The 12,300-nt window shown below is 38.5% G+C and overlaps 1 protein-coding gene across 1 annotated transcript in view; it reads left to right on the top strand.

Annotated features, from left to right (window-relative positions):
* The window catches only part of LOC110980179 (dynein axonemal heavy chain 2-like), a 281,550-nt gene that overhangs the window by 51,970 nt on the left and 217,280 nt on the right, over window positions 1-12,300 (top strand). The window contains 2 exon segments of the mRNA XM_022236585.2: window positions 787-916; window positions 5,697-5,879. Of these exon segments, the coding sequence (XP_022092277.2) occupies window positions 787-916; window positions 5,697-5,879 (313 nt within the window).

Here is a 12,300-nt window from a genome sequence, read left to right on the forward strand (position 1 = left end):
AGTAACTGATAAAATAATTTTTGAAATGCATACTTGGTTAAAATGTGGTTATTTCACAGGGATTTAACCCTGTGAAATCATTCTTGCTGGCGAGCTGTCATTTTGAAGAAAACAATTAAAGAAGGCCATTTCAGACAATGTGTCTAAAAACACTTTCGAAAATGTCTATTAGAAGTTTGCGCACGTGCGTGGTTACTGTTTATTGATTTAGTGTGTGACATGTAGCTTCATTTAACTGAACATGAGAACTTGTCTTAGTCACTAAATTCTGGTGCTATATAAAATATGACTGAGCAAGTTTTGATCTGACGTTGAAATCCTAGAATATTACTTCTTCAGAATATACAGTATTACTAAGCTGAAACTTCAGGTTTGTTCTTAGGCACCCTTTTTTAGATTTTGAGTAAGTCTTTTGCATCAGAGGAACACAATGCACAAATAACAAATAATAGGCTGTACATCGGAATACATAGCCTTTGCAGGTGTACATGTATGTGGGCTGGGAAATTGTGTTGTTAATTGATGCCAGAGTTGTTACCAGTCATGCTGATTTAAGCCCACCCTCCTTCCTGTGCTTTGCCACCCTGTTAACAACTCCATGGAAACTATTGATGATTCAGTTATGTGTCTGGTTGGTCCAATATGCCAAATAGAGTTTACATTTGTAACTGTGAAAGAGTGCTGGTTAAGAAAGATCATCGTTCCCAGACAAATTTGATTGGTTGAAAAATATATCATTTGGTTTTTAACAATTTGTGTATATACATGTATCTTATGGTGTGGCAGGTTCCGAACTGGCATCAAAGATTTAGAGGTGATGATGCAAAACGTCATCTCAACTGCATTTGAGACCATCAACACCGTGGAGCAAGGAGTGGAGTTACTGGATGCATTTCAACATCTGTCCTCTAGAGAGGTGTGTTAAACAAGATAAAGAAACTGTTTATGTTATTGGAAAGTCCATTATTTTGGATACACTTACAAATTCTTCTTAACATAGTTTGAACAGTGTAAACATTGATAACACTTGAAAAAAACTTGAGCGTGCATGTAAAAAGTGAAAGTAAAAGTCCAAGATTACTATACTCAGTGTAAGACACCACAGCCGTAACTTTTCTCACATTGAGACTTAGGGCACACATGCGAGATTTTCTATACTGCACCATGAGCAGGCAGGATAACAATTATCTTCAATGAGGCTTTGTTAACCCCTTCGCACTGGGAGGCAGCTAAACACGCTGTAAAAATTGAGATCCTCAGCCCGCTTTTCAGTTATTATTCTTTGCCCACGCTCGAGCGAACATGGTGACAAAAGGCAGACCCTGACTCTTGGATATATGGTGCTTGGTCTTTCTGTGTAGCCCAGAAATTAAAAGACCGAATTTGCATCATAATCACCAGCTTCACAATAGTCCCCACTTTGAAAAGAGGCAACGGGAATGTGGAAGCTTGAGTAGAGCCGCATGCCACTGAACAATCAGCCTTTTCACCGTGTAATTCAAACGTGCAGAGCACACAGGGCCACAAACCGAGAATTTGCGGTTTGGCAGGTGGCCTTCGTGGCCAAGCGAGGCTGGAATTCTTGGAGTCGGCTTTCGGGAAGAAATTCCTGTTGTCAAGGGGTTAATTAGTTGTAAGAGTATTCATCTGTTTCGTAGGTTCAGATTTATGAGACTTCTTAAAATCGCTGTTCCAATGTTTTAAAACATTGCTTGTGGAAAATTAAAGATACCTTTGTAAAGACAGACCTTCATGACAGAAACAGTTCTCAGACCATCTCAATCAGTGCTGTACTCTAGTCCACTTTACTTCAGTCTGAGTCCTCACATTTAAGAGATTTTCATCAAGACTGGGACTGACACAAAAGAGTTAACTATCAGGGTGAAGGCTTATTTTCATATATAGGCTGCCAGCAAAGAAGCAATGCTTTGCATGGCCAATGTTTTTAAAGCACTGACACTTTTTCCAAGTATGGCAAACATTATTGCAAAGCCATGCTGCTGCACATTCTATCCAGTCCAATGTTTAAGTTGGTATTTTGTTGAGAAATTTAAAAAGAACTGTACAAACTCCTATGTTGAATTCTCCACCACAGCACTGCTCATGACCATACATAAACAGTAACATGACACACTGTACTTTGAGCGGCTTGTGTGCACACACCTCATGCACAGATTTTGTCTGGTTCTTACCTCTGCCTTGTTTTGTACTCCAAGTTCTCTAACCAGTCTGAGAATGCATGTAACTTGTGTATAATCCAGTAATAAGAAAGTCTTCACTTCAGTGATTCAAATTACTTATTTTATCATGGCTTATCATGTGGTGCTAAGCTGTTGAAATTAATGTAGTTAATGCAACTCCGGTTGTCATTTTTCAAAACTTCTAAAAGAGTGACTTGATCATGTAAATACAAATTAGCACCTTCAAAAAAATGATTACTTGGGGATAATTAGGCAAAATGTGTACATTTGGTAGACATATGGTTGACTACCAGTGCAAATCAAATGGAGTTGAATTCATTTAATGTTTTACGTCAAAGTGTTTGCACCAGAGGACTTGATTTCAAAACTTCTCACAAGGAGAATTCAGTATATTTTTCAACTGATTTATTTTACAGCACTTAAGAAATAACTTGACAGAAAATTGGCACAAAATTGACAGATAATGATGAGAAAAGTTTGGCTCTCTTTATTCTTTTGCCGTTTATAATCAGTCTCACTATACCAGCCTATCTGCCAGGTCTTATACCTCTCAACCACTGAAAATTATCTTTAAGTTTGGCTGCATCAAAAATGTATAATGAGTACAATATGTTCGTTGCAAACGTCATGTTTGACAGAATTTTGATGATGTTCGAAAATTTTGACAAAAAGTGCATGACGTTCAAGAGTGCTGAAAATGCTGTCTCATGTAGTGCTTGAAAATTCCATGTGGGATGTTCATTTTGCCGTTTATTTTGGAGATATTCCCACTGAAAAATAACATTAAAATTATTAACCCTGCGCATTAGATTTTCATCATGAATCATATTTTCAGTCTAGGACGTCATTTTTTTAAAAATGTCATTCAGTATGACTGATTTTCCTTTGAGAAACCTTGGTCCGAAGAGAAATATGCCAGAGCGTCGCCATTCTATGGAGGGGCTCATGAATATTGAATGGAAAAGAGGGCGCACTATCTGGGTTGATGTCAAAGGTCAAACAGGCCATGATGTAGCAAAATGTTTCTTATAACGGCACCACGAGATAATGATGGAAGCCGCAAAATCGCCACGATCGGTATTTTGGACTGCAGTTTTCAGAAAAGTACTTGAAGAAAATGTGATCGGTCCATTCGTAAAATGATGATGGTTAGGGTGTACCTTTTTGTACTTTTTTAAAAGCTTCTGTTGTACATCAAATTTGATTTTACTTGCATTTTTGTTGCGGTCAATTTTTTTTACACTAATGACAGAATTGAATGACATTCCCGACTGCCGACTTCAGAACCTGATTAATTGTGAGAGGTATTTTTTAATTTCGTGATTATGGTTTCATTATGTGTAAATATTATCCCCTTTCACCACATATAAATCTGTGTAAAATAACCGCGGGGATTATCACTCCTCAGTAAATTTTATTGGCTAGGATTTCAACAGGTTCTTCTCATCCGTCAAAAATGCTGATGTTCGAGACTTTAATTAATTAACTCCAGTTAAGTTGAAAGATGGACACAGTCATCATTGTTCCAGATATCAGCCATGACTTCCCTCATTACATTAGACATTGGGAATTAATTCACTGCTGTTCTCTTCAAGAAAAATGAACCCCCAAAGTTTAATATTATCTAATGGTCCATATTTTGAGGAACCTGCCATATACATGTACATGTATACATGTGAGATCATGGTGTACTTGTCTATGTATAGTTGCTCATGCTTGCTTATACTGTACATTACTTGCATACATGCGTATACATGTATGTGCATAGTCGCATAACTTATTTGTAAGGCACGTTAAATTTCCTGAATCCTGCTTAAAACACTGGGTTGGGAAACATTTTTTTGGTAATTTTTTTTAAAGCTCTTGTGTAACTTAGAGTAATGCAGTGCTTTTTAACAATAATATTGTGAACAGTAAAACCCCAACTAAAAATATCCTCCCTGATTGCAATATCCCATATTATAATTGGATTCAAGCTAGTCCTCTCACCTCACTAAGCTCAGCAATCTTATCATACTCCTCTAGCATACAAACGTGATTATAGATTTGATTTCATTTATGCTCCACCTGAGATAAATTGCTTTGCTTACAAAGAGAAAATTTGAAAGGCAAAATACAATAATGAGATTTTCATATTGATTTTAAAAATCTGAATGATCCTATTTCTCTGGGGAAATGAATTATCATTGATAGGTTTCCTGTCTGATTTAGACCCACAGAATTGGTCATTTGAACTCCCAAAAATTGATTGATAGTGTCACATGTTGCACATTATTTTTGCCTGTTCAGTCTTGTCTCTTCAATTATAGTTGCTTTAACCACATAAGCTTTGCTTAACAAGCATCACTTTCTTATATAAAGGACAAAAGAACAAATGATAGTAAAATGCTGTTACTTGTTTGCTACACTTGTATCAGTACTAGGCTCTTTGATATAACCGACCCTTCTGTTTTTAGGTGCAAGTACATTACAGGTTTTAGTGTTTCCAAAGGCAACATTTTTTGTGTGAAAGTGAATATCACAAAAAATGTTTAGAACAAAAAGCTTTTTAAGGATGTAGTTCAACGATAGAGGACTTTAGTGTCATATTTGGCTTATATGTAACGAAAACATACTCAGCCAAAAATAAAAATGATTCTTGTCATTGCATAGCCCTAACAGTCCCAAATCCTCCGATTTCAATATGATTTTACACACACGCTAGGCATTAAGGGTAATTAAAAAAAATTCTAAAACCTTATATTCCAGGCTGGATCATTATCAAGTCATCATCCACTGAAAAACGTAATCATGATGTGATGCAGGGGAGTAGTTCTGGCGGGGTATTTAACACTGCTTCATGCAGCAGTCCATGCAGTAATAATGCACAATACCAATACTAAAGCATACTGTTGGCTGTCGGTGTTCTGCTGTCTCAAGTCCTCCCGAACCAGCATTGCTAATCACTGCATTGTTGAAGACATATTCCAAAACTCTGGGCTAAAATTGGTATAGCAAAATTGATTCAGTGCTGCTTATGTCATCAACCAGATTATAGTCATAACAGGAGCGAGAAGAAACTGATTGATCATCAGTGTCACTTTTAAAAACACCAATGCAGGGACTGTTAGGCTTGGAGTCTGACATTATTGTGTATATGCTACAGCAACAAACAGTTGTGGGTATTCCAACTCCTGCATATTACATCACAACATTTAAGAATGGCCAAATGAAACTTCCAGACCCCCTCAATCGTGAACTTTTTTTGCCCTTTCAATTTTAAAACACTGTAACACTGTATATATATGGGTCAACTCTACAACATGAAATGTATTTCAGAAAAATGTTCTCCATTGTTGAACTATGTCTTTAACTGAAACAAAAAGGTCTAGGGAGAAGGCATTGTAATTAGTGTTACTGTTTTTAATAAATATTACTGGTATGTAGAATTCTGAGATACAATAGAGGAGATTTGACAGTGGCTTACAGTACGTGTCATTATTGGATACTTAATAGGCCATCAGACGGACAATTGACAAGAAGACAGTTGAAGTATATGCCCTTTTCAACGATGAACTGAATGCAGTGAAGAAAGAACTGACCAAGAAGAGTCAAAGTCTTGGACCCCTCTTGCCGAAGTATGCAGGCCAGGCACACTGGGCACGATCATTGAAGGGTCGTATTGACAGGTCCATGAAGGTGAGCATATTGAACTCTTTCCCTTACAGAAATATAAGAGGAAAGGGGGTTGCCAGAAAAATGAGTGTTAATAGGTGTACAGTTATCTTTCTATAAATAAAAGAAAATCATGTCCATGACAGATTTGTGAATGATGCCATAAATCTTATTGTACATGTAAGTATGGTGCATTCAAACGTGATGTTCTTCCATCTACATGTAGCTCACCGGTATCATTCTTTACTTTTCAAACGTATTCAACTTTTTTCAAAGTACATGTAAACTTAGTTTTCTGCATGCAGTTTTGCTACTTTCCCTCAATACTTTTCCTTCATTTACCTTCAGATTTTGTTTATCTTCGTCCCTAACAGTCCTCAATCCTCCAATCTCTGTGTGATTTTACATACACCTTAGAGGGGTTGCGTTAAGGTGTATAGTTTTTCCCTCATTTTTTTTTACTGTTGCATAAATTTCTTTGCAGTACATGTATCTCTGAAAAGATCCTTGTTGTATTATAAATGCAAAGCTGTGTCTAAAAAAAAAGAAACAGGGCAGTAGCAGTGTAACTTTGATGAAAAAAAGAAAAGAGAATTTACTCTTGTCTCCTTCAAAGAATTCCCCTGTTGTCAATACTCTTCTTCTCCCTGTCAGGATGCACCCTTCAAAGTCCATCTTCTTAATGCCCTTCAGGAAGGCAGTGAAATATATACTCCTTAAATGAATGTTTAAGACTTTGCAAGCACGTAATAAAAGTTGCTTCTTATACATTGAGTACCTTAGAAAGAGGACTCAGATGGTTGTGCTTGCTCTTTGAGCTGGACTGAGTAAGAGCTAAAAACCTGGTGTAACATTGACTCAAACACAGGGTCTCAAATCACAAAGAGGAACAAGAGTTCGGATAAGGATTCACAGCCATCTCAAACAATCCAATCCAGACAACTTATCAAAAACATCAGAAGAGACAAGGTGTAGAAAGAATTGCCAAGCCTGGAATGTCTTGTTCAAATAACAAAGGACTGTCGGCCTCATCATCGTCAATACTTTGCTTATTATTGGGCTAACAATACTTGCTCTTTGGAGTGAAGTATTCAGACCACTGCTGACAACTGAGTCTGGTGTGGCTGATGTTTTAGCTACCTGAGGCAAGCAATTTGACATCTTCCAGGGCTAATTGGAAGTCTTGTTCTTGTTCCTTCAGTCATTAGTGTTGCTTGAGATTGGTGCATGAGCTCTCCTCCTATAATGGTTGAACCTGTAGGCTGTAAATTTACCTTGTTGCACACAAGGGAATAGTTGGTGCTGTAGTCTGCAGTCTGCCTAGATTGTTGTGTCTTGTGATATGATGTTTAGCTGATCAGTACCAGTTCTTGGACCTCAAGTTCTTCCTCAAGACTCTGTGCTGAGGTTTGGTGTTGAAGAGGTGCTGGAAATGCAGATATCTTGATGACAGCAGAACTCAAGTAGATGGAAGATTGCTACCTGCCACATTATAGCACCAACATTGTGAATATGTCACATGCACAGTTGCATGTATAGCATGCATTAGTGCGAAAAGCGGCTTGTGAACCAATGCACCTGTGTACTCCATTCATTTGCACTACACCCGTCCGATGTTAACAGAAATTCATGATAACGAAACTCCACTGCCATTTCTCCTTTTCCAAAAAAAAAAAAAAAAGTAACTTCCAGGAAACAATGTTTGAAGACATTCTATCAGTTTACTTTGTTATTTCATGGCAATAACTGCCCATAAATATAATGTTGCTGTGGTCATTTAGATTGAGAACGATTATGGAGCTAAAAAAACACCTCGTGGCTAACGTTTGCAGCACTGGCGCATGCTTTTTTTCAATGCTGTTTTTCTCGAAAAATAGTACTGACCACAGTGATGTCTCCCATTGTCTTTCTGACGTGGTATTTTTGGATCGAAGTTGCCAACGAGTATAAATGTGGTATCACTAGAAAACCCATTCCTTTCTCTTTATTCTCATATGCATATCTCAAAAAGTCATGTTTGGGGATCGTTCCTCATTATGCCATGTCAGGTCACATTTTTCAAACAACCCAAACATATACTTCGCCTGTAAAAAGAATTTTGGAATATATCGAGAAGAAGGTTAAAAACAACAGTTTCAAAAACTTGTAAGAAATCAGTTGATAATGTCATCATGATGTCCCCCAATTTTCATCTGTAATACAGCTTGCTTTGTATCTGTACCAAAATTCAGCTGGATTGGAAATACCTTTCTGGAGATATTTGCCTTCAAAGAATTCAACTTCGAGGGCTTGTGACAAGTAATAAAGTCATCATGATGTTATGCTTCGAGGACCATCTTTGCTGCTAGGTCTTTGCTGTAGGGAAGTTTCATGAAGATGCTACCTTTAAAAGGGACTATTGTCAAAATATTCAAATTTACTAATTTACCGTGGTATACTGTTTCAAAACAAGGCTGGATTATCTCCACTTTTGAGAGTGAAAAAATGTCGGTAATTCCCAGCAGCCCGGGCTTTTGTTCTGAGTACGGTCTTCTGTTACAAGGCCCTGTTCTCTTTGTCTGAGTTTGGAGGCCCCGGCCATGCATATAAAGCATATGTGTCCGGATCCAGAAGACTGTCCTGACTTCCATCTTAAAGATTACTCATGAATATAGAAAAATAGGCAGTGTTGGTGTTGTCCTGTACATGCATAATTCTCTTACCTCTTTGTACATAACGACTTTAACAGTTTGGACCATGATTCCCTGTTCATAAAAATTCCCCATAGCCAGGGTTAAATAGTATTATATTTTCATAGTTTATGAACTGCTGAACATCAACATCAACATCGTTGCTGACTTTACTGCATTTTATGAATCTAAACAAAGAAAATGTATGTTTTCACCATTTAGTTTTGCACTTTTTTATTTAAAATCATTCAGTTTACCAATTTAACCATTTAATTTTGCCATTGATATAAATTTGTATTTAAAGCATTAGCTCATATAATCTAATTAAGAAAAGAAAGTCAAATAACAGTGAGTTATTGCTAAACGTTTATGCCTTTTTTTCTTCAGATTTCTTCAGCTTTTTTTTTTTTAGTTCATTTTGAATCACAACAAAAATGACGTGCAAATGACCGCTGATTCAAACCATCTTAATGATAGATTCAATGATGAAATTGATTGATCAAATCAGTAAAATTACAATGCTCTGAAACTGAAATCTAGTGGTATTATTTTGAAATGAGTTGAGATATACATTACATAGTTTATTCGTCACTCATATAAAATAATATACATGGTGGAAATTAAGTGGTCCTTGCTCTTCTAAAGAAAAAACTAAACAAAACACAATACAACATTAAAAATACGTACACATGTATACAGCAAAATACATTCAGAATATACATAAAACATTAAAACACCACAATACATGTAACGACAATGAGTTGTTTAGCTCCCGCACAGCACTAGGATAAAAACCACTGATCGCTCTTTTAGTTTTGGCAGCTACAGCTCTGTACCGTCTTCTAGAAGGGAGCAATTAGAACAGAGCATTGCCCGGGTGCGACTTGTCCATTGCAATTACCACAGCCCTCTTTTGTAGCCTCGTCACATAGATTTCATCCACTGACGGCAGTGGCTGACCAACAATCCTGGATGCCGTCTTCACAACCCGCTGTAAGAGTGTCCGATGGGCCACCGTGGTTCCACCATACCAGACCGTGATGGAGTGGGTAAGAATGCTCTCCACCACCGACCGGTAAAAATCAACCAGCACACGCTGTCCAAAGCCAAAGCTCTTCATTTGACGTAGGAAGAAGAGCTGCTGCTGGGCATTTTTCACGCGGTGGTTAACTTGTGCCGACCATGCCAGGTCGCTCGCAAGGTGGATGCCCAGGAACTTAAAAACATTGACTCTTTTGACTTCTAAAGAGTCAATAAACACAGGAGAAATCGAAGTTTTGTGCCGACGAAAATCAACTGTTATCTCCTTGGTCTTAACAACATTCAACTCAAGGCTGTTCTCTGAGCACCACCCCACGAACTCCCAACCTGACGGCGATAGTCACTTTCGTCACTGCGTCGAATCAGGCCCACTATAGTCATGTCATCAGCAAACTTAGTTACTATGTTATTACCAATTGAAATGCAATCATGCATCATCAGTGAATATAACAATGGACTCAAGACACAACCCTGTGGGGCTCCAGTATTCAGTAATCTCGTTACAGAAAAATTATTACCAATTCTTACTCGCTGAGGCCTAGCCGTCAAAAAGTCAAATATTCAGTGGCACAGGGCACGAGGCAAAATATTCAAATTTACTAATTTACTGAGCAACTTATGAGGTAGAATGGTGTTAAAAGCAGAACTAAAATCAATAAATACTAATCGAACATAAGACGGTTCACTAATATCAAGATGACGAAAAACACTGTAAAGTGTAAATGATAGGGCATCATCACATGACCTATTACACTGGTAAGCAAACTGTTGTTGGTCCATAGATTTCAGCAAAACAGATTTCATAAAATTAGAACTAAACGTTAAAAACATTTCATAATAACTGAAGTACGTGTGACAGGATGATAATCATTAAGTGACAAAATAACATTCTTTTTGGGTATGGGCACAATATTAGAAAATTTAAAAACTGTTAGAATGTGACATGTACGCATGGACCAGTTAAAAATTTTGCAAAAAAATCCACTGAGTTGACTAGAGCACACTTTAAGTAAATGAGGACTGATCCCATCAGGGCCACTGGCCTTTCTGGGATTCAGCCCAGCAAACGTACTCCTAATGTCCTTAGTTGTGATGTGAGGCATTGTGACGTCAGGTTCAGTCATTAGTTTATGAACGGAATCCTCAAGGGGCTTGTCAAACCGACAGTAGAACTGATTCAGGCAATCGGGCAGCCCGGGCTTGTCAGGGATTCGAAATCCAGAACTTGACTTATAATTAGTGATCTTTCGCATGCTGCTCCATCGTCTGCAAACATCCTCCCCCGCAAGTTCTCCTCTAGGCAAGATCGGTAGTCGCATTCGGCAACTTTCACCGCCTTCCTTAGCTTATACTTAGTAGCCTTGAACTTGACTTTATCCCCTGACTGGAAGGCTGATTCTCTGGCCTGGACTTTCTGATGCAATGGGTCATGGAACCAGGGCCTTTAGTTGGAATACTTGACCACAGTCTTAATTGGGATGCACAACTCCTCACAAAAGGTGATAAATGACGTCACCACGTCTGTGCACTCATCTATGCTATCAGACGATTCCAAAAAGAGTCCCAATTAGTACTGTCAAACAGGCTTGCAGTCTCTGAGGACCACTGACGCACATTGAGTTTCACTGGTATTTTACGTTTAAACCAGGTCTTGTAGACAGGGCATATATAGATTATCGCGTGGTCGGAAGCCCCCAACGGTGCACGCCAGAGGCACCTATAAGCCCCCTTAATTGGCATATAAACATGATCCAATATAGCCTCCTCACGGGTGGGCACGGCGACATGTTGAAAAAACCATGGTTTAGCTTTCTTAAACGATGCCTGGTTAAAGTCACCAGCCACAATAGGTATTGGAGTCAAGTGATCGTTCTGGTCTTTCGTTACAATAGATGTCAACTGTGTAATGGAGGAATTAGCATCTCCATCGGGTGGAATGTACGTGACAGTAATTACAATAGAAGGAAATTCCCTTGGCAAGTAGGAAGGAGTCTCTTAATCTAAGGTACAGATCTGAGACAATACCTTACAAACACTGCACCATGACCTATTGACTAAAAGGTCCACACCACCACCCTTAGCTTTATTCACCGCCTCAAAAAGTTGATCCGCTCGAAAGAACGCAAATCCAGGAGCAGTAATGGCAGAGTCCGGTACGCTGTCATCCAGCCAGGTTTCCGTAAAACAAAATATATTACAATCCCTAAAATCCCTCCTGGCATCCATTAAGTCTAAAAGCTCGTTATTTTGTGTCGTATAGACTGTGCATTGGCAAGGTAGATACGGGCAGAGGTAGCTTGGTCCCACGTGAACGTATTTGACTTGCAATCCCCCTCTCCTACCCCGCCGCCTACGATGAATCTCCTGGCTGTCAGGGGAACTAGGTGGTAGAATTCCCTCTATTAAATTTAGTCTCTGTATTTGACCAGAAATAAGCTCACCCGATGCAGAACGAAGGTGCGATAACTCCTCTCTACTATAGCTGTAGGTACAAGCTGTTCCCTGCCGTAAGAACACCAAAAACACGGCAAAAAAATCACCAGAGCTTGAAACCGTGTTGCCATAATCGGCGCCATCTTGAAAAAGAGATATTGAGAAGCAATTACAGTTTTTAGAATTGGGAGGAAACAAGAGATGAATATTCTGAGTAAATCCACAGAATCAGTCAGATACCTTAAAAACCTGACCCACATGTGGACTTTGCTGGGAATTGAACCAGGCTGTAGAGATGAAAG

Source organism: Acanthaster planci, linkage group LG12, assembly GCF_054643075.1.
Source record: "Acanthaster planci isolate LZ-2023a linkage group LG12, COTS_SCS, whole genome shotgun sequence".
Taxonomy (NCBI): Eukaryota; Metazoa; Echinodermata; class Asteroidea; order Valvatida; family Acanthasteridae; genus Acanthaster; species Acanthaster planci.